General features: G+C 55.5%; 6 protein-coding genes across 6 annotated transcripts; 2 read left to right on the forward strand and 4 right to left on the reverse strand.

Annotated features, from left to right (window-relative positions):
- Positions 1 to 266: 266 nt before the first annotated feature.
- Positions 267 to 2,094, reverse strand: C8A04DRAFT_27485 (uncharacterized protein; the record flags this gene model as incomplete). The annotated part of the gene is made up of 2 exons (XM_062780307.1): positions 267 to 475; positions 1,800 to 2,094. The coding sequence occupies 2 exons, from the start codon at positions 2,092 to 2,094 to the stop codon at positions 267 to 269; spliced, it is 504 nt and encodes a 167-aa protein (XP_062638132.1).
- Positions 2,095 to 4,842: 2,748 nt separating this feature from the next.
- On the reverse strand, positions 4,843 to 6,646 carry C8A04DRAFT_36331 (succinate-semialdehyde dehydrogenase; the record flags this gene model as incomplete). Its single annotated transcript, XM_062783489.1, has 3 exons — positions 4,843 to 6,227; positions 6,333 to 6,423; positions 6,518 to 6,646. The coding sequence occupies 3 exons, from the start codon at positions 6,644 to 6,646 to the stop codon at positions 4,843 to 4,845; spliced, it is 1,605 nt and encodes a 534-aa protein (XP_062638133.1).
- Positions 6,647 to 8,186: 1,540 nt separating this feature from the next.
- C8A04DRAFT_36332 (uncharacterized protein) lies at positions 8,187 to 10,361 on the forward strand (the record flags this gene model as incomplete). Its single annotated transcript, XM_062783490.1, has 5 exons — positions 8,187 to 8,334; positions 8,413 to 9,043; positions 9,145 to 9,436; positions 9,520 to 10,125; positions 10,332 to 10,361. The coding sequence occupies 5 exons, from the start codon at positions 8,187 to 8,189 to the stop codon at positions 10,359 to 10,361; spliced, it is 1,707 nt and encodes a 568-aa protein (XP_062638134.1).
- Positions 10,362 to 10,658: 297 nt separating this feature from the next.
- Positions 10,659 to 11,594, reverse strand: C8A04DRAFT_36333 (uncharacterized protein; the record flags this gene model as incomplete). Its single annotated transcript, XM_062783491.1, has 3 exons — positions 10,659 to 10,887; positions 10,954 to 11,256; positions 11,344 to 11,594. 3 exons carry the CDS (start codon positions 11,592 to 11,594, stop codon positions 10,659 to 10,661), a joined length of 783 nt encoding a protein of 260 aa, XP_062638135.1.
- A 3,098-nt stretch (positions 11,595 to 14,692) lies between these two features.
- On the forward strand, positions 14,693 to 19,258 carry C8A04DRAFT_11188 (uncharacterized protein; the record flags this gene model as incomplete). Its single annotated transcript, XM_062776872.1, has 2 exons — positions 14,693 to 19,078; positions 19,163 to 19,258. 2 exons carry the CDS (start codon positions 14,693 to 14,695, stop codon positions 19,256 to 19,258), a joined length of 4,482 nt encoding a protein of 1,493 aa, XP_062638136.1.
- Positions 19,259 to 20,820: 1,562 nt separating this feature from the next.
- C8A04DRAFT_36335 (pleckstrin domain-containing protein) lies at positions 20,821 to 22,827 on the reverse strand (the record flags this gene model as incomplete). Its single annotated transcript, XM_062783492.1, has 5 exons — positions 20,821 to 21,051; positions 21,112 to 21,463; positions 21,519 to 22,222; positions 22,285 to 22,480; positions 22,547 to 22,827. The coding sequence occupies 5 exons, from the start codon at positions 22,825 to 22,827 to the stop codon at positions 20,821 to 20,823; spliced, it is 1,764 nt and encodes a 587-aa protein (XP_062638137.1).
- Between the last annotated feature and the right edge of the window lie 1,351 nt (positions 22,828 to 24,178).

Genomic DNA, 24,178 nt, shown 5'->3' on the forward strand with positions numbered 1-24,178 from the left:
GGGTTTTCCCCATTTCCCGCTGCGTTTCTGCAGGTACGTATGGAGACGTACACGTATCTTGTTCTATCCGTCTGTCCCCGCTGCGGCCCGCTGCGCAAGACCCGCATGCAAATGGCTCCAACAGGTGAGAAAAGCGCTGGGAAATCTCCACTCAACAGATCAGGTTCGTCACCAATAACTAAGCCTGAGTGACTTCCATTCAATTCACCAACCAACCAACCAACCGAGGTGAATACAGTGTGCGTAATGTGCTGACAGGGTGAGCATTACAAGCAGGTCGCTGTTGGGCAAAGCCGGCTGTACGTATGTGCATACGTGACCGACCTGCCCGAGACGTAGCGGAACATCGAGATCACCAGACGCAGAAGCAGCGCACACATGGACCACGCCGCCAACAGGCCGTTGTTTCTGGCCACACCGGCCATACTGACCGGGCGCGTTTCCTGGCCTCCAACGGGCGGAATCCGCTGCTCACCTGGATGTCAGGCTTTTTGGCGACGAGTTTAGTTCCTCATTGATTAGTTTTGACGTTTCAATTCGGCTTTTGCTAACTCCGCCCACCCAGGCAAGGCAGGCTCACCAGTTTAGAACTGGCAAGTCTGGGCGCACCGCTTCTCGATGAAGGCCGTGTCAGACCCGATGTAACCCATCACCTTGCTGCGGGCCAGGCACCGAGGAAAGGGAAAAAATGGAAAAAATGTGGCTTGAAGTGGCAGTTCAACAACGATCACCAATTTTGGCTCAGACTCGTGATCAAAGCCGCGCTGTTTGCCGGACAATCAGATTGACGGGCGGTTGGGTTGGTTCGTAGTCACCATTCCCAACCCACATGCGCACACACCCACACCATGTTGGCGGACGTTGGTGATGTTGGGGGTGTTTGTTTCTCTCGACTAATCAATCAATCAATTGCCTGCCCCGACGCGACTCCGAGTCCCCTCCACAGTGTATCCCCTTCATGTTCGCATTTCTCGCATCCTCCCCAACAAGGCACCCACAGCGGCATCCCATGCATGCGACGATGAGTGAGTGACGAGAGGAAACCTCATTTACCCATCCCAGCCGAGGTTTTGAAGCAGGCAGGCTATCGTTCATCTCTCCGTTCCATCTGCCACCCCCCTTCATCCTACATTATGTACCTACCCCGCCTCTCAATTCCATCTTCCGCACATACAGAGGACACAGTCAGTAATTCGTCTCGACATCAGATGCAGGTCGTGTAGGTGCCTGTGTAAATTGCCTGGATTCGTCCTTGTGCCTACTCCTTCCGACTACCTTAACCTTCCTTGACCTAGCAGAGTGGAACGACCCAAGACATTCCAATGCAGGAACGCTTGCGGTATGCGCACGTAATCGCAGTCAGAATCATCGGGCCGTACACCAAGCCAAAGCTGTGTTTGGTCAATTCATCAATCCTGACTCGCCAAAGGATGCTTAGATCGGGTTTGGGGATTCAACCAAGGTGGGCTCGTGGGATGGGAATGATGGGGATAGCGCTGCCCCTCCCGTCCTCCACTCAATCAACATTGACGAATTGAACTTCTAATGTGAAGTGGTCTGTCAAAGCAATTGGCCTATGATCTTGCACCGATCCGGGACACCAAATCCTCCCGTTTCTCATTGCCCACTCCCCGGCCACCCGGCTCCCATTTCATCCGCGCTTCGCCACACTGTTCTTTCTGACCCTGGCAGGATGGTGATAGTGATGTCTCGAGCGGGCGCGCCCAGCCTCGCCAGCGCGGCCGGACAAAAAAAGAGGCTATTATTCCTTTGACTAAACCTTGTTCCTACAGGTATACATTTGAACCTCGGCTTGCGATCAGACCGTTTCGGGGGTGGTGTTAATGGCCCGGTCAGAGCCTGTTGAACTTCGCGAACGGTCTTGCCTCTCGCGGCGGCGATTTGGGAGTCGGTCCAGTTGAGGTATTCGCGCAGGGTGCGGATCTGGATCTTTTCGTCGCGTGTCAGGTTGTTTGGAGGTCGCTTACGTTGGAAAACGGGGCCCGGAATTCGCTGTGTTTGAAGCTGGTAGGATCGCTCGGCACAGGGGGAATTGTGGGTGTCTGTGGTGTTGATGAGCGCGTGGATGTCCATCGCTTCGAGGGTGTGAAATGGATTGAACTACAAAGTACCAGGTTTCTAGAAGAGATTGAACTGCGAGAGGCACGAAGATGTAAAACGGGTCGACGATGTCAACAAAAAGGAGGTTTCTTGGTCACACATCAGGACCAGGTTGAATGTATCTACCCATACAAATTAATATGTAAAGTAACATCTGTGGGAGATTAACTATGTGGGGAAACAACCCTTCCTCATCTAGCCTAGCATTTGCCACGGTCACCTGCCAACATTAACTACACGTACTAAGCCCCGGAATAGGTTTACTGCAAGGAGTTGATGTGATATGTAGAAGCGAGAAGGATGAAGGTTGGGGGGCAGTGTACGCACATGTACAGGGGAAGTTGAGACCATGGGATGATTTAAGCGCTGGATCGCGGCTGCGCTTATTTTGAATCACGCAAACTTTGCAGACATGCGGGGTCGAGGGCCGGGGGTACGAATACTGCGATGGAATCACTTGACTGTTACGAATAGCTGTGCACTCAACACAGTTTGGGGAATCGAGGAGGTACGGTGGGATACACTTCGTAGACTTATGTTCCCCGAAGGAGAATCCGGGATTTCCTCGAGGCGAGTCTGGTATCTCGAACCGGCCCGAGTTAGGGATACTCGACAGACAAAGCGAGGGCAGAATGGTTCAAGCCAAGATCAAGGTGCAAATAACGCCACAGGTAAAAGAGAGCGAGGCAGGCTGATCGGGGCTGATGGGCTTGATGGGCTGCCTTCGCTGCGGCTGATCAGCTAGCTGCCTGCCGCCCGACGCCTGCCGGGAATCCCCTTCATTTTTCCCCGATGTTTGTCCGCTCAGGTCCGCCCCCACCTACTCAGCAACCCGTGCTTGGGCCATGGAGCTGCATGAGGGTAAGGGTTCTTGTTCTTTGTTCAATGTTTCATGTTTCATGTGCCTTCGAGGCAACGTTCTGTTTGGGAGTTTGTTTCCTGCTTGGCGGGCGGGGTCCGGGGAGCTCGATGAGGAAGGAAGATGAGGGGAGTCTGGAAGCTGGGGTTGGAATTTGGAATACGAAGACACAGTACAGATGCGTTTTGGACAAACCAACAGTATCAAGGTGATTTGTTGGGTGGCGGGGAGAGGAACCCGGGAACGAGTGAGCCTTGGAGGCCCTGGGAACCATCATACTTCGTACCAGTTCCTAGAATGGAGTAAAGATGCCGAATATCACAAGTACCGTATCAAGATGCGTTGAAGGATGAATCCTTGGGCTCGTGTAAGTGGACTGCAGTGGACTCTAGAGTTTTATCTTGGTAGTACGACAAAAGCAGGAGTCTGCCTCGTCTGATCTCGTGTAGTCGCTAGATGAGTGACAAATGGTGGGGGCGAAGGATTCTGTTCTGGTTCAAAGGAATAGGGGGGGTCGAGACCTCGCCATCCGTCCCTCGTCCATGAAGGGTATGTGATTCCTACCTTCCGGCTTACCTCGGTGGGTAAGGTCTGTGGGCGAGAGATGGTGGATGATGCAAACGGAACACGCACTGAGTGGCGTTCGTTTTTCTCTTGTGACGAAGCCTTTTCTTTGTCCGACCTCGGCAGCATACACAGCATACCCGCTGTTGGTGTTGGACACGGATAAGTCTATTTTCAGCAACTTTTAATTGACTTGAGCCTTACACTCACCGAGCACATTCATCGAGGTCTCACCCAGGTGCCAACCTCATTGCAAAATAGTAAATGTTCAACTCGGCCACCTAAGGATAGATAGCCTGATCTAAGGCCCCAAGGCTATCATTGTCAAAATACTTGTCCCACTTCACCTCTCATATCCAGTTTGTCCTGTTAACCAACGATTGCTTTTTTCGTCCTGTTAAATTCGGCCAAGTCCACACAAATAGGATGCTATCCATCTCAAGTGCATAAGCGCCAGGAAACGGGGCGCTGTGCATACAGATTGCATGCTGCACAGCGGACCGGACTGCCTGCCGACTGGGCAGGGCAGGTAACTCAGTTGTATTGACAACCTTAGTCAGTAAAAGTGTATTTTTCTAAGAAAAGAAAAGAAAAGAAAATCAAAAAGCTCACTGCCCACTTCCTCCGGTGAGGTAGTAGACAGCTACGAATAACCCGGGGGTTTTTGCCTCCTCCCTGAGTCGAACTTAGGAAGGGGAGAAAGCGGGCACGCTCGGTGCTGCCCGCGCCCCCCTAAATACACCATCCGCGGCTGGGCATTTGTCGGATGGGGGTGCTGTTGGGAATTGGTGGCGGAAGGGGGGGTTATAAAGGGTCGTCTGGGGAGGAGGGAAGGAAGATACGTGGGTTTGAGCGAGACGGGGAGTATTTTGTAAGTCGGGGATGAGAGCTGGCTAGCTATTTAAGTCAAAACACTAGATCGACGTATTATAACTTCGAGAAAATAAAGATCATGGGAAAATTAACCGAGTGTTTGAAGGCGGAAGATATTGCGGATTGATTTATATGTTAAAGACTGATGGGTTCGACGTCGTTCAGAAAATCGGGAGAGGGAGGTCTGAGATACCGACACCTCTAAGCATCACTGTAGGGTCTGAAAACAACCCCAAGAAAACATCTCTGCCAAGTCCTATAGTCCTATTCTCTCTCTCCATGAGATGTTTCGAGTATCGAGGGCCTCTAGAAGTCGTATGTCCATGTCCCTTTCTCTCCACCGTAGATAACCACCTAAATAACTACCACACATCGCATCAAATGTCATTATCATTATCATCACCCCCCTTCCTTTCCCCCCAAAACTACTTCTGCAACGGCCCCCCCATTCCACCATACGTAATCATCTTAGTGATCTGATACTCCTCAATCCCATACTTCGAGCCCTCCCTCCCAAACCCACTCTCCTTCACCCCCCCAAACGGCGCAGCCGGGTCCGAGATGAGACCCGTGTTGACCCCAACCATACCGACCTCGAGACTCTCAGTCACGCGGCTCACAAGCTGCACGTCACGCGAGAATAAGTACGCCGCCAGGCCGACGGGCGAGGTGTTGGCCAACTTAACGACCTCGTCTTCGGTGGTGAACGGGAAGAGACCCGCCACAGGGCCAAAGGTCTCTTCGTGGGCGAGGGCCATGTCAGGCGTCATCTCGGTGAGGATGGTAGGCTGGTAATAGTTGGGCCCGAGGTCGGGGATCCGGCTGCCGCCAAGGAGGACGCCGGCGCCTTTGCTCTGGGCGTCTTGCACGTGGTGCTCGACTTTATCGACGGCGCGGGCGTGGATGAGCGGGCCGTGGGTGGTGCCTGTTTCGAAGGGGTTGCCGACCTTGAACTGGCGGACCTTGGCGGCGAATTTCTCGGCGAATTCGTCGTACACGCCGCGCTGGACGTAGATGCGGTTGGCGCAGACGCAGGTTTGGCCGGACGAGCGGAACTTGGAGGCGATGGCGCTTTGGACGGCGAGGTCGACGTCGGCGGAGTCGAAGACGATGAAGGGGGCGTTGCCTCCGAGTTCGAGGGAGAGCTTTTTGAGCGTGCTGGAGCTTTGTTCCATGAGTAGCTTACCGACGGCGGTTGAGCCGGTGAAGGAGACCTTTCGGACGTCTGGGTTGGTGGTCAGGGTCTTGCCGACGGAGGGAGTGTTGTTAAGGGCGGTGATGACATTCACGACGCCCTTGGGGATGCCGGCGCGGTGGGCCAGCTCGGCGAGGGCTAGCGGGGTGTAAGGGGTCTCGCCGGGGGCCTTGCAGACGACAGTGCAGCCGGCAGCCAGGGCGGGGCCGGCCTTGCGGGTGAGCATGGCGGCGGGGAAGTTCCATGGAGTGATAAGGGCGCACACGCCGATGGGCTCCTTGATGGTCACCACGCGGTTGCCGGGCACCGACGCCGGGATGGTGTCGCCGTAGATGCGTGGGGCCTCTTCGCTGAACCACTCAAAGAAGTTGGCCGCGTACGCGGCTTCGCCCTTGGCGTCTGCGATCGGCTTGCCGTTCTCCCAGGAGATCAGGGCAGCTAGGTCGTCTGCGTTTTCTACCATGAGGTCGTACCATTTCCGGAGTAGCTTCGACCGTTCCCGGCCCGTCTTGTGGCGGAACTCTTGAAATGCAGCTTGCGCAGCAGCAACGGCTGCTTCCGTGTCCTTGGCGTCAAACTCGGGACATGACCCGATGAGCTGGCCCGTGGCTGGGTCTAGATAGCAAAGTGAGTGAGTGATTGGATGAGCGAGTGAGGTCTAGACCGAGGGAGGCATATGCGAGGTTGATGAGGCGCACGAGGAGGGTGAGACTTGCGTACCGTGGACCTTGAATGTATTCCCCGACTTGGCCTGTACCCACTCGCCATTGACATAGCACACATTCTCCTTAAACAAGGAGGGGTCTTTAAGCTGGGTAATGGGCCATAACGTTAGCCGCCTGATGCTCACATCCAAGGACAACTAGACATGCTGGAAAGACCAAACGGGTGGTGAGACAACATACTTTAGGAGCCAGGCTAGACGCCGACCGGAGAGACGGGTTGATGATCATGGGGAGTGTTAATCGCCGGAACTGAGACCTCACTGCGGTGGTCCGCGAGGCGGAGACTAGGGTTCTGTGAAGAAAGGACATGCCGAAGCGGGGTGATAACGGGGAATGGTGGGCCAGGAACGCTGATAAAACTCGGTATATAATGTCGTACGCCTCGCAATGCCCTTTCGGCGGATAAGGCGCTCGTAAGCCTTGTTCTAAGTTGTGAGTTGTGACGAGACAAGATGGGCGTCACGGCCGAAGGTAGAGTTCCAAGACACCGAAACTTAGTTGGTACTTCGATCGTCTTAGTGGCCTGAAAGCTATAAGGTTGCTACTAGGAGAGATTCCGCTTATTCTCCTATGGATTGTGACAAAATTGATGATCAAAAGCAGAGATTCTCGAATCCCAAGATTTTTGTTTTGACATGACGTTGTTCGCCGGTTTAGTGGGTTACATGTGGAGAGGCAGCGCCTTGTGTCGGTAATTCACTACCGGCCGTTGGGGAAACCGCCTCGAACCCTTCATGAACCTGAAGCCACGCGCCGTGGCGTCGAGCGGAATCTCCCCAAGGCAATGATCGATGATCTAGATTTCCAGTTGGTAGAATATTCTTTCTTTTTTTACTTTATTTATTGGAAATAGGCCTTTTGTTTCCTCCTTCTTTTCACACGTACGAAGTACACCCTCGAGATCCTCGACCCCTCTCACCCCCAAAACAAGCTACAGTGGGGCATTCCACAGCACTTGTTTTCCCCGCACCGAGGTCCGGTCTCGAGCTTCTTTCGACCACTCTATTTCCGATCTGATATTTCCATCTAGGACATCTTCATCCAGCGGCGGCTATGTATCACAAAATCTGCATCCTATTTAGCGGTCTGTGACAGAAATAAACCTATTCGGGCCTTCTTTTCTTCGTCCAAAATCGTCAAAAAGCCGCTGGCTTCCATTCCCGGGCGCTAGAAGATGCGTGATGTCTCATTCGAACCCGAACCCTCCTCACCAACAAAACCAAAATCACACTTCCAATTGGGAACCACAGCAGGTTTCCCCAATCCCTTCCCGTCCCGGCCCCGCTCCACACCCTTCTTTCTTCCCCGGACAACACCCGCGATGTCACGATGCGCCGATCTCCTCCCTTGAACTTGCAGGCTGACCACTCACCGTGCGCGTGTGTACGAAGTACACCCCAGCTTTCCCGTCTGCGGGCCCTGTACCACGGCGTCATCAACAAGTGTTTGCTGACAGCTTTGTTTCTGTAAGTGTTGCCTAACTCGCCCTACACTTAGCGGTCTTGCCCGCAGGCCCCTGGCATCCATGCTCCTATGGTGTGGGTTTGGCCGAGGTCAGGTCCGATTGATGGAACTCCTGGTCCGAAAAGAAAAGGGGACTTTTTGAGGTAACGTCGTTCGACACGGTTGGTGGGGATATGTGTATCCGGAACGATCTGGATGGGGCGGTTAGAGTGCCTCGGTGCGTTGGGGGATGGTATGGCAAGGTAGGTACCCGGGTAGCTAGGAACGGAATTGGCCCGTGTCATTGTATAACAAGACATCTTTTACCCGGCCGCCTGGGCATTTGTGAATCTTTTGATGTTTTCTTGAGGCCTACTCCTAGATTCCAACATAACCTTCATCCAAGATGAAGCAAGCCAGTCTCGTGTATTCTTTGGCCAGCCCAGCACTGGTGAAAAGTCAGGCTACGGTCGCTAGCTCGGTAGACAGCAACGATGTCCTTGACGGCTACGTGAGCTATAGCATCGAATTCTCAAGCTTCCCAGAGTTTGCAGGTCAGTCTTTCTCAGCTTCGGACTCACAGTACCCCCTTGTTGGTTATTCATTGCTCAATGTCTAAACGTCTTGTAAAGGAAACGATTCGCACCCCAACACCTTCTCGGACACGCTCCTAGATAACCTCGGACAATTCCTCGGGCGCAAGCCATACATACGCGTCGGTGGAAACACCCAAGACTATGCTCTGTACGATGCTTCGCTGCCCATTGCCCTCAACGGGACCGTCGACCCGGACCGGTCGCCGGACTACCCCACCACCATCACGATTGGCCCGTCGTACTTTGAGTCCTACACCACCTGGAAGGACGTCAAGTTCTCCCACGGCTTCAACCTCGGCCTCGGTGGGAGCAAGTCCGAGGGATGGCAAACTCTGCTCGACACTGTGCCCTTGGCCTGCCAGACCTTGGGCGACGGAAAGCTGTATCTTTGGGAGTATGGCAACGAACCCGACCTGTTTTCCACTTCCGCCCAGGGGCCCGTGAGGTCGTCTGATTGGAACGAGGCTCAGTACGTCCAGCAATGGCAGAATGGCACTCGGCAGATCAAGGCGCTCCTCGAGGAGCATTGTCCCGAGTTGACAGAGAGGAGTGTTTACGGCTACTTGGCCCCGTCTTTTGCAGGGACGGGGAACACCCTCAAAGCTGCGGATGCGTGGGCCGAGGGGCTCAATGATGACAAGGACATTACGTTCTTTTCGACTCACAAGTAGGCAACCTCCCTGTTTTGGTTTGTCCTAGGACATCCTACTTGAGGAGAGTGTGATTGAATTGTGTTGCTCACCACACCTCGAACTACAGCTACATCAGCGGCGCAGCCTCTCCCGGCGTGACCCTCCAAGGGACGCTCATGAACCACGCGGTCACAAAACGGTCCGTGGACGCCCACGTCGACGAATACAACGCCATTCTCTCACAATCTTCCTCTTCCGACGACCCCGTGCCGCCCCTCATCTTCGGTGAAACCAACTCGCTCTACAACCAGGGCCGTCCGGGTTTATCCAACACGTTTGGTGCTGCCCTCTGGGGCGTCGACTTTAACCTCTACTCGGCCTCGGTCGGCTTCAAGCGCGTGCACATGCATATGGGGACAAATTACCGGGTACGTTGTCTTTTCGTCGCGCACACACCTCTCTTGACGCCCTTATACGTTCACAGACTGATATACTGACGTCCCTCACTCAGTACGCCGCCTGGCAACCCGTCTTAACCGACCTCGCCACCCTCGGCACCAAAGCCCCCTACTACGGTTCCATCACCGTCGCCGCAGCACTCGGCTCAGACCCAGCAACAGTCGTCTCCATCCCCCTCACATCCTCCTCCGTCTCCTCCTCGTCCTCCTCCACCGCCTCTACTTCATCCACCTCCGCCAACTCATCTGACGACAACGCCAACACCTCCGCCGCCGCCGACGACCTCCAACCCGAAGCAGCCTACGCAATCTACACCTCCCAGGGCACCCACCTCACCCGCCTCGTAATCCTCAACATGCGCTCCTACAACACCACCCGCGACGGCGCCGGTCTCGAGCCCGTGCCCTCCCCGCCACCACGCGGCGAAACCGAGTACGCCTTCGCCCTGGATATCACCGGCGCTTCTTCCGCCAACAAGATACAAGTCGGTCAGGAACTTACCGTGCGCCGGTTGCTTGCGAATGGGAGTGATGCGATCACGGGGATTACGTGGGATGGGTGGAGTTATAATTATGAGTTGGAGGGCGGGAAGCCGGTGAGGTTGGATAATGTGACAGTGGGGGAGACGGTGGTGGTTGGGGAGGATGGGGTGGTCAAGGTTAGTGTGCCGGATGCGAGTGCGGTGGTTTTGGAGTTTGATGTTGGGGGAGAGGGGAACCGGGGAGAGGGAAAGCAATAGGGGGGCGAAGAGGGTTGAGAGGTAAGAGAGATGGTTGGTTGTGAAATAGGTGTTAGTTGAAAGAGTGATGTGATGACTGATGAGTGAATGTTGATGAGTGATGTCTATATTGTTATCATCAATAGGCAAGGGGGGGAAGGAAACCAGTAGTATGAGTAGGGATGCAGCGTCAACAGAGGTAGTCAAATAAAGAATCATTCGCAGACAAAGGTATCCAGGTATCCATCCTTCCGCCATAACTCCGACTGGCTTTGGCCAGCCCATCCAGCTGTCTCCAGCAAAAAAATAGCAAATCCCCGGTCACAGTCTGAGCGGGTTGAAACTAGAGATACATACAAGACATAATGTGCCTTCAAAGAAACTCAACGGTCCAGCGCAGCCTCCTTACCAAGACCCCCAAAAGAACAAAAAAAAACGTCACACTTCTCTTCAACCACTATGCCACCAACCCTTCAGGCCCGCAGCGGCAGTTTCCTCTCCAACGTGTGGAACGCCTGCGTCCGCGGCGTGAAAGGCATCTGCTCGTTCGGCGGCGTAGGCTGCATCTGGACCGTCACGCCCTTATCCCTCGCGGCAGGCTTCCTATAATCGTTGTCCTCGTCATCCGAGTCGTACATATCGAGCTCCTTGTTGGGGATCATGGCCCAGACGGCAAATCCGGTTTGGCAGAGGTAGAGGACTCTGTGAATTTCACTTATTAGTTTTCGGGGTGTTATAAATGAGTATGTGATGTGAAAATCAACGTACAGCATATATGCGGTCACACCAAGCGTCGCCTGCACCATCTGGCAGGTCTGTCCAGCACCGTACCGCTCGGCCAGTTTGCACCCGTACTGGGACCGGAGGTGCCAGGGGACCGGGCTGGGATACCGGGAGTCGGCATAGTCCGGGCCGGCCTGGCCGTAGACGCTGACGGCGTAGAGAACGGTCATGCAGACGCCCACAAAGGTGCCAATGACCGGGTAGAAGACCTTCATGATGATACCGATCATCTTGGCCAGGAGAACAAAAAGAGACAGGACCGAAATGGCAACGTTGTAGTCCGTCAACCTGGTTGATCACGGCTGGTTAGTTCTCCATGTACATACACCATGTAGAGCGGGTGTCGTATTGCCAGGTGAGAGGTGCTGTACTCACATCCTGGACCAGACAAACGGGATGGTAGGAAGGGGCTGGTAGTTGGCGTATGCGTAGAGGATCATGTTGGGGTTTGAGTTGAGCTTGTTCTCGAACCCGATGCGCCAGAATAGCGTCCTGAAACCATCCGGCTGCTGGAAGGCGAACATGACGAGCAACGGGATGATACCGCCCAGCTCAGGGAGCATTCCCCAGAACAGAGGCGCCCTCGCCTTCCACGGCCGGTGCAAGATACGGTATGTGCGTGCCATCTCCTTGCTTTTGCGGAAGTAAGTTCGCGGTGTCGGAAACCAATGTCGTTTCTTTGTGCTGCTCGGCGACTCGATTCTCCTTCTCTGTCCCTCGCCTGGGTGCCGCCTCTTGGCAGTCGTCGGGGGTCCGTCACGAGATGCCGGATATCGCCAAAAGGACGTTCTCACATCGAAATCCTCGCCGATTGAGCGCCGCTCGTGTCGTCGTGCTGTCGGCGACAACAAATATCGCGATAATCACCCTCACAAGTAAGTCTCTTGCTTTCCTTCGACCGCAGAGCGGGATAAAGAAGAGGAGGGGCGCCAGCCGTGAATTAAAGGGCCTGCATCCATTGCGCCCGTGACTGTCACCAGCTCTCCCCTCAGCTGCCGCCCAAACGTAGCGCAAACAGGCATTCCGAGCAGCGCAAAGATGCGGCCGGCAGGTCAATCACAGCCCGATGTCCAATGAGAGCGTGAGATTAGTCTCACTGCAACAGCGTGTAAGCGCCCAGTTGACCAATCCGAGAGCAATTCACAACAAGCGGGGATTTGGGGGCGAGCAGCTGTCACCACCCGGCAGAGTCCCAGACCACCACCTTGAACCAGCTGGCAACTCACCAGCGCAGATCGACCACCGCGCCGCCGCAAGGGGGCCTGTGGGAATGGTGCCGCCGAGAAAACCGCTTTTGGAATCGTCGGCCACTTGCTGCCGCAGGATGCGGGTGCTGCCGGCTGGTCCGGAACAATTGCCGTGTCCGTCCGGGCGCTCGCAAAATTCTTCACAAAGCCGACCCCCGTTTCATCAGGTCGTTGCGTCAACACGAGCAATATCGTGACTTCTCACGTGCAGTGCATCCCTCTCGACCAGACAACACCTTGGAACGACGTTGAACTTCAAAAGGCTGTTGCCAAGGCCCGATAGACTCGAAGCGTTCCTCGCCGGGCCGTAAGCTTCAGGGCAAGCCGAATTCTCCTGGCGCCATTACGCAATCCCGTCGATCGTATTGGTCTCCTCATTGCCGAGCCTGCTGCAAGATTCGTCGCGCCCCGTCCCAAACGGACGCGCTTTTGTTGTGGAAGCTCGAAAACGGTGTCGACCAGCGTCTTCGACAAAGGAGCTCCCCTCGCTCCCTTCGACGACGGTGGACGGCCGCTCGAGGGCCGATGGAATCGATCGATTTGACTTGGCCGGCTGCTGGGGTCGTCGATCAATGGGCAAAACACAGCTATTATGTGTGCACGACACTAGGCGATCAATGCCTTTCTGCGCTGCCGATGGGAATCGCGGAATGCCGTTGTCGTCGCAAATGGCAGTTGTGAACCGTCTGCCGTCAGCCGTTAGCCAGAAGCTCCCTTCGATTGGCTCCGGCCGTCCAGGCCTTCCGTTGATAGGGCAAAGAAATCGACCGTTCCAGAACGCAAGCTTCGCGGCGGACAGAGGGCACACAGCTTTGCTCTGTCATTCAGACCTCGACGCGGCGAATTACAGTGCACGAGTGAATACTGAGGTCTCAAGAGGGTCGCACAAGGAATGCGGGAGGGAGAGATCTCGGATTCAGAATCGGCGCCCCCCAGAAACAATTCTTTGACGCTTCGTCTCCGCCGGGCCGGGTTCAAGCAATCAATCCACGAAGACTTCCACCAAATGCGATGTCAACTTCAAGCACAGTCTCCTGCTCAAGGCCCGGCCCAGTTGGTGACAAAATATGTGCATGCTTCCCGGATGATTGTTGAACAACACGACCAGATAGGCAATCCTTGATGAGCCCTGAGACCTTTTCCTCCCGAAGATCATGCTGCACAGCTCAAGAGATGTTTCGCTTTCGCCAACCTGAGAGAAAGAAACACTTGTCAAGGGGACTACAAGGGTTGTCGGATGCTCCACTGTGGGTCAAAGCTCCAGACCCCCATGGACCGCGGCACCCCTGTCGCATTCTCAAGTTTCGGCTCGCTGACCTCTGTTCGGGGCGACCTTGCCCAACACAGTCCATTGCTATCCGGACCACTTGGCCCATTCGCAAGCACCGTTTGGTGGATCGGTATCACCCCCGCGGTGCAAGATTCAAAGCAGAGCCGTGTATGCAAGCCACGGCAGAAGGAGAAGCACCGGAAGGCAGCGCGTTCCAGCCGAATTCGCCAGCGATTCTGGGGCCTCGCAAGCCCCAAGCCAGGCCCAGTCCTTCTCCGCGATGCCCGCCATCTGCAGACGTCCCCCATTGCGCGCTGTAACGTCTCGCTCCTGCCCTTGTACATGCCAGGGCATGTTCAATGGAGGGCACACAGGGCTCGTTCCTTCCCTCCCATTTTCAATGCAGAACATGCCGTGCCATGCAGAGTGGCCTAGTCTCTCTTTACCTGTTTCGATCTGGAGCGTTGGCTTTCTTCTGCACCGGGCTCTTCCCGTCCCCCGCGTGGACTGCCCTTCTTTCCCGTCCCGAAGGTCGGGTCCGTTGAGATGGCCGTTCTCGGTCAGCCGATTCCATTTTGTTCCCCACGACTTCAACGTTGCACACTTTCTATCCAGCCTCAGCCTAGCTGCGTGTAGAACTCCACCGTTGCTCCATCCTAGGGTCTCTCTTCAGACTAGCCCATCAGTATCACTCTCTTGCCTCATATCGCTTTATCCATATCCCGTCGCAACGGTTGTGTTAGCTCCATACAGAGGTTTCCTCCTCCTGCCTTTCTCTTGCCGCGGGCCGTACTTGACGACACACACATACACACCACCTACGCACCACAGCCGACGTACCCCGGGCAAGCTGGGCAGGCAGCATCGCCCCGAACCAAGCTCCAACCCAGACCCAGCTCTCCGGTCCCAACCATCCCGCCTCCCCTCCCGAAACCCCCCATATTACATAGTGCCTCCTTTCCCATCGTTCCCCTGCCCGCCCGCCAATGGGCCTGCTATTGGGCCACCCTGACGACGACGGGCTGTTGTCTGTTTCCAGCGCCGTTCTGGTGGTTTGTGGTGGACTGTCCCCCCCATTACCGTCATCCCCCCAAGGCAGTTTCTTTGCTAGCCGTGGAGGTTAGGACAGCGTGAGTGCTTCGGAAGCACTCCATCGTCGGGAAAGTGACGAGACACACCCACTACCTAGCCGCGATCCGTCTTAGGCATGAGAACACAACTTCAACCCGAGCCGTGCATATCCCTTCCTGACGCTTCTCCAACCCCACAAGCCCAACTCTTGTCCAACTCTTTAGAATCCCCAACGGGTAGCGGCACTTCTGCCCCCTTCGCCGCTCCCCCCGCTCGCCGGGCTAGGAGCAGCAGCGCTGGCCCCCCGAGCGACGACCAGCAGCACAAATTCGACCCGGTGGCGGCCAGCAGAGGGGACGGGCAACACGGCCCCGGGGCGGAGACGGAGACACATGATATTATTCGGCATGCCGACGCTCCTCGGTCGATAGCTAGTGAAAACGCCGGTTCTGCTTCCATCCTCCCCGAAACCCGAGCCTGTGAAAGACAAGGAGCAGGCCCGTGTGCTTCGACGAGAAACTCTCCAGGCCGCCGCCCCTCAGGCAAGAGAGGCTCAGTGACGGACACAGCCGCAGTACGCCCTTCCGGATCACCGAACAAGAAACCGCGGTTAGCAGTTCCGGGAACCCTTCCATTGCCAACTTTCGAAAGGGGCAGGTTGCCCGATCTGCCTGTCATAGCATCTCCGCTCTTTTTCTCCAGCTCCCCGAGGCACGCCTTCAACCGTACGAAGACTCTCCCTAACCCAGAGGTCATACCGCTCACAATGGGCGACCATCAACCACATGGCGATGGGGTAACTACCACCCGCTTGCCCAAGAGCCAGATTAGTGTTACGAGCCCAGGGCTATCTTCCGGAATGCCACGAAGCCGGTCGTCAATGGAACTTTCCAGTCTCTCAAGCAGTTCAGACGGCTGCCCTCAACCTTCAGTTGTCCAGCTCCTAGGGATTGGGGTGGTTGAGCTCTTGGAGCAGGACGAGCGGCCGACATTTATTCTCGACCTCAAAGACTCGGCACATCTGTATGCTGGCCCTTTGCACATTCTCTACGCTAACTTCGCGTTAAGAACGGCAGCGGGCCTCCTCAACCTGCTACATCTCGATGCCACCAAACTTCACCAGGGCCACGATTATGCCGAATTTAAGGGCTGGGCGACCAGTTTGACACAGGATGTAAAGGCCCCAAATGCCCCGGCTTCGTCCCTTACCTATGCCGGGGTTCCATGGACGTGCTCAACGCTTGGAAAACGCTTTCGGGTTATTCGGGGCTACAGAATCGCCGCTTTCGATCCGCCAGCACTCACAACAAAGGCACAAATCCCACCGCCCTCGCCAGACTCGGAAGGCGTGTTCAATGGACCATGGGCGAGCCAGAGACCAGAGTCTCCCCGGGAACCTCGCGACTACTTTGGGCAAACGGCGCTGGCGCAGGTCCGATCCCACTCGGAGCCTCGGAGCAGAGCCGAGTCGACGACTGACACCATCATCCACCCATTTGATGATTTGGCCCTTTCCTCTCCATTGCGTACAACATTCGATTGGACACAGATCCCCATCGACGACCCGAATCTATCCGCTCATCATCGGTTTGCCCGTTCGATCGACTGGGCTTCCACTCCGCTCGGGCCCATCGAATCGTGGCCGGCTGAATTGCGAATCATGTCTTCTATGATCATGGGCAGCCCATACCCCGCGTCTCTCCATTGGGGCCCAGATTACGTTGCTATGTACAATGAAGCGTACATTACGCTTGCCGGTCGGAAACATCCTAGTTTAATGGGAACTCGGTATCGAGACGCATGGCCCGAGATATGGGACGAGATTGGGCCAGTCTTTGATGCCGCTTGGAACAGTGGGCATGCTACCATGAAACACGACGACCCTTTGTTCATTTTACGCCACGGATTCTCCGAGGAAACCTTCTTCGACTGGGCCGTAATCCCATTGGTTGGCGGTAACGGTGATGTGGTGGCTATCTACAACCCTGCGTTCGAGAACACCCGCCGGAGGATTGTTGAACGGAGAATGCTCGCACTCCGCGAGGTTGGCATCAAGACATCAGAAGCGCGTGATGTCAAGAGCTTTTGGTCCCAGGTCTCCAAGGGTCTAGAGTGTCATCCAAAAGATGTCCCGTTTGCTCTGGTTTACTCTGTCGGCGAGGACAACGAGAGCGACATCGCGTCACTGCAGTCGGGGAACCTGGCTCACCCGCCGAAGATTGTGCTTGAAGGCTCCATCGGTGTGCCCGATGGGCATCCATGCGCTACGCCGTTGATCGACTTACGGTGCAGTGATGAAGGGTTCGCTCCGTACATGAGAGAAGCCATGGCCTGCCCTACTACCCCGGTTGTCCTCAGTGAGGCTGACGGTACCCTCCCAACCGAACTCATTCAGGGGCTTCAGTGGGTAGGATTCGGCGACGCCTGTCGCAACATCGTCGTCTTTCCAGTTTACCCTACAACAGCTGGAGATATGGCGGTCGGGTTCATCGTGTTGGGGATCAATCCGCGAAGGCCGTACGATGAGGATTATGAATTGTTCGTCAACCTCCTTTCACGGCAGTTGGCCACGTCTTTAGCGTCGGTGGTTTTGTTCGAAGAAGAGATCAGGCGCGGCCAAATGGCCGCTCGTCTTGCCGCCCTTGATCGGCAAGAACTCTCGATGCAGCTCCATCTGCGAACCCAAGAAGCCATGGAGAGTGAGTACCGCTTCACGCGAATGGCCGAGTTTGGCCCTGTTGGTTTGTTCATTGCCGACGGTCATGGGCGCATCAACTACTGCAACGAGATGTGGTACAAGATTTCTGGGCTTTCGAGGGGGGCCAACACATTCGCAGCGTGGATGCAGAGTATCCGGCGTGAGGACCGCCTACCGACAGAACTCGCGTGGCGTCGTGTCGTTGAGGAGAAGGTTGCAGTTACGCATGAGTTCCGGTTCAACAATGCGACCGAGCTTGGGGACGGCCATGCGGTAGATTTATGGGCCCTCATGAGTGCGTATCCCGAGAAGGACGAAAAGGGGGAGCTGAAAAGCATATTTGGCTGCATCACCGATATTTCGCAGCAGAAATGGGCCGAGCGCGTTCAGAAACAACACCGCGACGAGGCCGTTGAACTGAAGCGCCAACAAGAAAATTTCATCGACATAACGAGCCACGAGATGCGGAATCCCCTCAGCGCCATCGTCCAATGCGCCGAAGAGATATCGTCTACCCTGATTCGATGCACAGAAGAAGGGATGGGGGTCGAGACCCCTGGCGGTGTGGCCGCTCTAATCGAGAGCTGTGTGAAGGCGGCCGGTATTATCACGCACTGCGTTGACCATCAACAACGGATCATGGACGACATCTTGCTTCTGTCGAAGCTTGATTCGAATCTTGTGCTCGTGAAGCCCGCCGATGTTCAGCCCATCACGGTGGCCGAGAGTGTCCTGAAAATGTTCAAAACAGAGCTCAGTTACCACGGCATCGAGAGTCAAATAGTCATTGACCAGTCGTACCGCGACCTCGCTGTCAACTACGTGAAACTGGACCCGTCACGGCTGCTTCAGGTCCTTACCAACCTCATGACCAACGCCATCAGGGTCACTCAGGCAGAGACATCACGGTCCATTGTCATCAGTGTCGGCGCATCCAAGGACATCTCGGACTACGACTTCCCCTACATTTCGCCTCACCATGAACACCAGGAGGATGTCACCGATGACCCCAGCTGGACCGACGGCGAAAAGGTCAACCTCCACTTCTCCATCACTGACACTGGGCCGGGACTCAACGAGGACGACGCCCGAATCCTATTTTTGCAAGGTAGCCAAGGAGGTCCGCGAACCCATTCAACATACGGCGGCCAGGGTCTGGGCCTCTTCATCTGCCGCACCTTGATCGAACTGCAAGGCGGTCAAGTTGCGGTACAGTCCACCGCGGGCCAAGGGAGCACATTTGCGTTTTATATCAAAAGCCGGAGGTCGGACCGCCCTGTGGCCGACTCACCACTCCACACGCCCATACCGACAATACCCCCGTCCCTACAGGACTCTCTGGCAGATGAAGCGCCATCCCCAGCCCAGCCGGCCATACCAGCCATTGACGCTACCCACGTACCACTACCCGAGTCTCCCAGTTTGTTTTCGTCTCATACTTCCTGCCTCGATGTCTTAATAGTCGAAGACAACCTTGTGAACCAGAAGGTTCTCAAGCGACAGCTAGATCTCGCCGGGAGCACAACATACGTTGCCAATCACGGCGGTGAAGCCCTTGCCGAGTTGCAGAGCTCTCGCTTTTGGAACCATAGCGCGGACAGCAAAGACAACCCCGACGTGCTAGGCTCGTTGGAACTGAAATCATGGAAGAATATCTCGGTGATCTTGATGGATCTGGAGATGCCTGTCATGGATGGAATCAGCTGCACCCGCAAGATCCGCGAACTTGAAGCGGCAGGAATTATCACACATCATATCCCAATCATCGCTGTCACGGCGTATGCCCGGCCAGAACAAGTAGCCAGCGCGAAGGCCGCGGGTGTTGTGAGTTACCTCCTGCCCCCCCCTTTAAACCCACTAACCTGCACCTGTGTACCGATCACATTGACTAACAGGTGATGTTGTCAGGATGGAGTGATATTTAAACCTTTCCGCATGTCCGACCTAATCCCCAAGATGCGAGAGTTAGTACTAAAGTCCATCATGGTGCCGGAATCTCGCTAGTATGCTTGGTGACGCCGGGGCACTGTGACGAAGGGACCTTATTCGCCAGGTGCGATTTACTGACGATGATGAGAAATGTGGCGTCCATTTCATGGCAAGTCAAGTTAAATAATCGGTATATATGAGCAAGGATTGGTTACAGGCAGGAGGAGTGGGGAAGAGCGGGCGTAATGGAGTATATGAATATGACGACGACCAGCGTCTTTTGGGGTGCCCTGTCTTGCGAGGTGTTAGCCACCTGGGTAGGATTGAAGGGATTAGAAGGGAAAGGGGGAAAAGGCCTTGGTGCCATAATTGATGAGAGAATTTTTTCGTGTTTGTCTCGTTGGTTTCTTTTCCCCGTTGTGGCTATCCTATGTTCCGGGAAGGTAGTCGAAGGATCATGCCATAATATTATATGGCAGGGTTTGTGATGGTGGAAAGACGAGACAGAGTTACTTGTAATAAAGTGTAATGTCAACTTAAGACGTTCGGTGGGAGCTGGTAACCGCCGGGAAGGATATCATACGGTTATTTTTCTCATGTATTTCCCGCGCATAGTGTCAGTCGTCACGTTAGGTGTTGCCGGAAGGGGGTTATATCTTGGGTAGAATATGGAACCTGGTTTTGGTATCAATTGATACTTAACCGACTGACATTGAGACTTAGGAATAAGCTTAGGGGCCCAATTGGGGTTGGAGAGCAGCTGTGAGATCGTTTTGTTGTTCAGTTAGAGAGTGAGAAAGACGGCAGCTCGCAACTAAGGACGCGTCTCAGTCAGAGAAATGTAAGTCAAGTATATTAGTCAGCCTAGGAATGGCTAATACAAGATATCTTCAGCGTAAAATGGAAGCATTGGAGGCAAGAAGGCAAGATAGGCGAACTCAACACGCGAGAGGTATATTATTAGCTATTAGCGAGTTCTGGGCCGGTCCTCGCTCTGCCTTCACCCTAAGTAGTGAGAGGCAAAGATGAGAACACCCGTCCGATGATACCCATCCACACCCGGGACTATTACCACCACCACCACTACCACCACCAATTTTTATGTTTATTTCGTGTGCAATTTTTCTTGGTCTCCCGTCACCACCACCGTCCCCGCATCGTCCTGCTCATCAGACAGACAAACCCAAAGCCAACCTAAATGACTGTGCCTTCTCTTTTGCCGAGGGAGGATAGGCGGGTATACTCTGGGTATCAAAAACACGGAAGCAAGACAGGAAAAGAGCAGAACACAAAAAGCAAGAGAAAAGAGAAGCATGTGGCAGCAACGAGAACAAGTCGGCTGATGATGACGCAAGCGTAGCGCAACCTATCAGAAGTTGTTGACCTTGTCCGATGAAGCCAGAAGCTGAGGGTATCAGAGAACCAATCTTGACATGGGTATCTCGAAATGCAAATCCGAACCCGACCAAACCCGAGGGGAGAGGTAAAAAAAGGAGGGTGTTGTGCCTCTCATGGTGGCGTGTGTTGTTTGAGAGAATTCGCTAATTAATTGGGGGGGGTCGTATGTCATCTCTCGTCCGATCCAATCTTCATGATCATGACAAGTCAAAACCTCACACCGCCGGATGCGTCGTTCCCTAGGCAGAGGCAGTGACGACAGGAGTGGCCTCGAGAGGCTTGGCAGCCTCCTCCTCGGTGGCAGCCGGGGCGGCGGTAGTGGCCTCGACCTCGGCGGGCTTCGCGGCCTCCTCAGCAGCGGGCTCCTCAGCCTTGGTCTCGCCCTCAGCCTCGGCCTCGGCAACGGTGGAGATAGCAGCGGGCTCCTCAGTCTTCTCCTCAGCCTTGGTCTTGTCGGCCCTGCTCTTGCCCTGTTTACGGGTTAGTCTCATGTCCGTCTACTAATTAAGGGTGGTTACAGGCCATCATACCTTGATGGTGGCGCGGAGCTTGGAGAAAGCCGAGGGAGACTTGGGCTTTTCAGCCTCATCGTCAGAAGAGACGCCCTCCTTCTTCTTGCCGAAAGCGAAGGGAAGCGAGCTCTTGCGCTTCTCCGCCTTGGCCTCCTTGGTCTCAGTGGCGCTAGCGGGAGTAGCATCCACAGTCTCGGTGGGGACAGTGGCAGGCGAGGCGACCTCAGCGGAGAGGGGCTCGGTAGTCTCAACAGCCGGAATGACAGGAGCAGTCTCAGCGACAGCTTCGGTCGCGGGAGTCTCCTTGGCGGGGGATGCCTCAGCGGCAGCGACGACCTTCTTCTTGCCGAATGAAAGGTTTCCGAAGATGCTTCGGCTGTGTTAGCGACTGAAAGCCATTCTCAAACGAGTGAACATATGCTTACCTGGCGCGCTTGCTGTTGGCGGGGCGGGCCTCAGGGGTCTCCTCCTTCTTCGCCTCCTCCTTGGCCTCCTCCTTGGCCTCCTCGGGCTTGGCCTCACCGGCAGCCTCGGCCTCAACAGCGGGCTCGGTGGCAGCGGTCTCAGCGGCAACCTCGGGGACAGCCTCGGTGGCAGGTGCTTCGGCAGTCTCAGCAGCAGCGCTGGTCTCGGCAGCCGGAGTCTCCGCCTCAGCGGCCTTGGTCTCGGTGGGCTCGGCAACCTTCTTCTCCTCCTTCTTGCCAAGGAAGCTGCTGAAGATCGAAGCACGCTTGCGGCTGGCAGAGCGGCGCTTAGGCTCCTCCTTCTCCGCCTTCTCCTCCTCCTTGGTCTCTTCCTTAGGAGCCTCGGCGGCCGCGGCGGTCTCCTCGGCAGGAGCAGCCTCCTCAGTGGCAGCAGCAGGCTCCTCAGCGGCGGCAGCAGGCTCAGCGGCCACGGCCTTCTCCTCCTTCTTGGAGACGACGGGCTTAAGGCCCTCAAGCGTCTTCTTGTAGGTCTCAGACTCCGTCACAGTGGTGGCGAGCTCCTTGGCCTCGGCAATCTTAGCCTTAACCTGAGCGACCCAGTTGTCGCGCTCAGCGGCATTGGCGGCCTTGAAGGTGTGCTTGTGGCCCTTGGCGGTGAAGTGGAACTTGTTGGAACCATCGGTGGCAGGCTCCGAGGCTTCGGCCTAGCGTATACGTCAGTCATCGCGCCAGTGATGTCGAACCGCTTTCCGTATGATGTGCTTACCAGCTGGATCGCGCCGTTGGGGGCAGCCTTGTCACCCTTCTCGCTGTAGAACAGCAGGCCCTTGCCAGTCTCAGACGCCCACGAAGTCACGTGGTGGGCCACATCAGCGACCTTGTCGGCCTTGAAGGAGGAGATGGCCTTGAGGTCGACGGGCTCCGAGCCGAACCAGAACAGCTGCTTAGTGTACAGGAAGTTCCTAATACTCTGTTAGTAAAACTTGTAGCGAACCATGGTACTCGTCTTCCTGCATTGGGAAACTTACTTGGGGAAGTTAGCACCTTGGCCCTTGTGCTCGAGGTGACCCTCCTCGACGGGCTTGGCCTCCTCCGTCTTGGCCTCCTCAGCCGGAGCGGCAGCGGTCTCGGCCTCGGTGGCGGCAGCGGGAGCCTCAGTGGCCTCCGTCGCGGTGGTCTCGGCAGCAGGCGCAGTCTCGGTCGTCTCCGCGACAGCGGCTTCAGCAGTGGGCGCGGCCTCAACAACAACGGGCTCGGCGACCGCAGGAGTCTCCTGCGGGACCTCGGTGGGTTTCTGGGTGTCGGCCATTGCGATTGTTTTGTTTGGTTGCTTGAAAAGCAGGGTATCTCAAGAAAATTAGAAAATGGGTATCGGGTATCACTGAGAAGACAGAGAGCAAGAAAAAACAGGTGCCTTGAAGTGACGAATTATTATCACGGCGTGGCCTGCACTGGGTTATTGGGGGTATCGCAGAAAAATCTCGGTGACGAGAGACGTGTTGTGTGGAAGGGGAAAAAAGAAAGAAGGAGGGAGAAGGTCTTGCCGCGCGATGGCCGCCTGGGGCTACTTATTTTGGCACGAGGCAGGCCACGGTTTGCTTCGTTCTGTGTGATGGGACGGCAACGGGGGCCTCATGAAAACGGCAACGACCTTGGCCTGGGCGTTCTGGGTGTGCATCCCGCCCTCGGCAGCTTCCCCCCTTCGTCCTCACCCCTCTCCCTCTGGCCTCTTACTGGCTACATCCCGCGCTTGTCCCCGAAACGGAAGCAAGCTCTCGCAGGCAAGAATGGGACGCCCATGGAGACGCCCCAATCACAACCTGAGGGAAGGCGCTGTGGTGCCCTGGACCGGCGAAAAGGGGCACACAGCGGCGGCTGGTCAAAATGGTAGGCCGGAATCCAGTCGCGATCAGAACACGAAATTGCTTCAGACCGTTTCCGGACAGGGTTCCAAGCTCCCCCTTGCACGCACGCAGCTCCGCGGCCCACAGTTGCTGCAGCCCAGTGGCCAGTGCAACTCTGGGGACAGGCTTGTTGCCGGCCCACCGTAGTGAGGGTACCTGGTATGCGAGTACCGACATGTTTGGCTGCATCCAGCTGCTGCCGCTGCAGCATGCTCTGAAACCCACTGATTTGCATTCCACGAGGCTGTGTGGTTCGCTGGCCTCCATGCAATCTGCAGCCAGCCCGTATCGCAGTGACTTTACCTGCTCGTCACTTTTATCCCCTGGGATGCCCCTTGTCCTCCTTCGTCGATCCGTTCTTCCAGGCGACCCTCATCAAACACCGTCTCCATCAACTTCGACTTTCCCCCAATTTGCATGTTACGGCAACCTCGTTTCTTTTTCAGACTTTGCGATGGATAGTCGCCGTTTTCGAGTTCATGCTCAGAATCTCCGGTTCTTTTATGGTGCGCGACACCTCGCCCGATTTCTTATCAAACGGAAATGGCATGAGTAATATCTACCGTCAAGGACTCTGCCAGACAAAGAAAAAAAAAAGTTTCACAGAGTCTCGATCCGTCATGCAAAACCGTGGCCCATCGTCGACTACCGAGATCCACCTGATCCACTCCTGTAAAATTTGGCCCAAGCGGTCTTTTGGGTGTAATCAGACCGGGATCCACCGCCTCTCACGTCCATCGATGAACCTGCCATTTT

This window comes from Dichotomopilus funicola, assembly GCF_033296635.1.
Source record: "Dichotomopilus funicola strain CBS 141.50 unplaced genomic scaffold C8A04scaffold_21, whole genome shotgun sequence".
NCBI lineage: Eukaryota > Fungi > Ascomycota > Sordariomycetes > Sordariales > Chaetomiaceae > Dichotomopilus > Dichotomopilus funicola.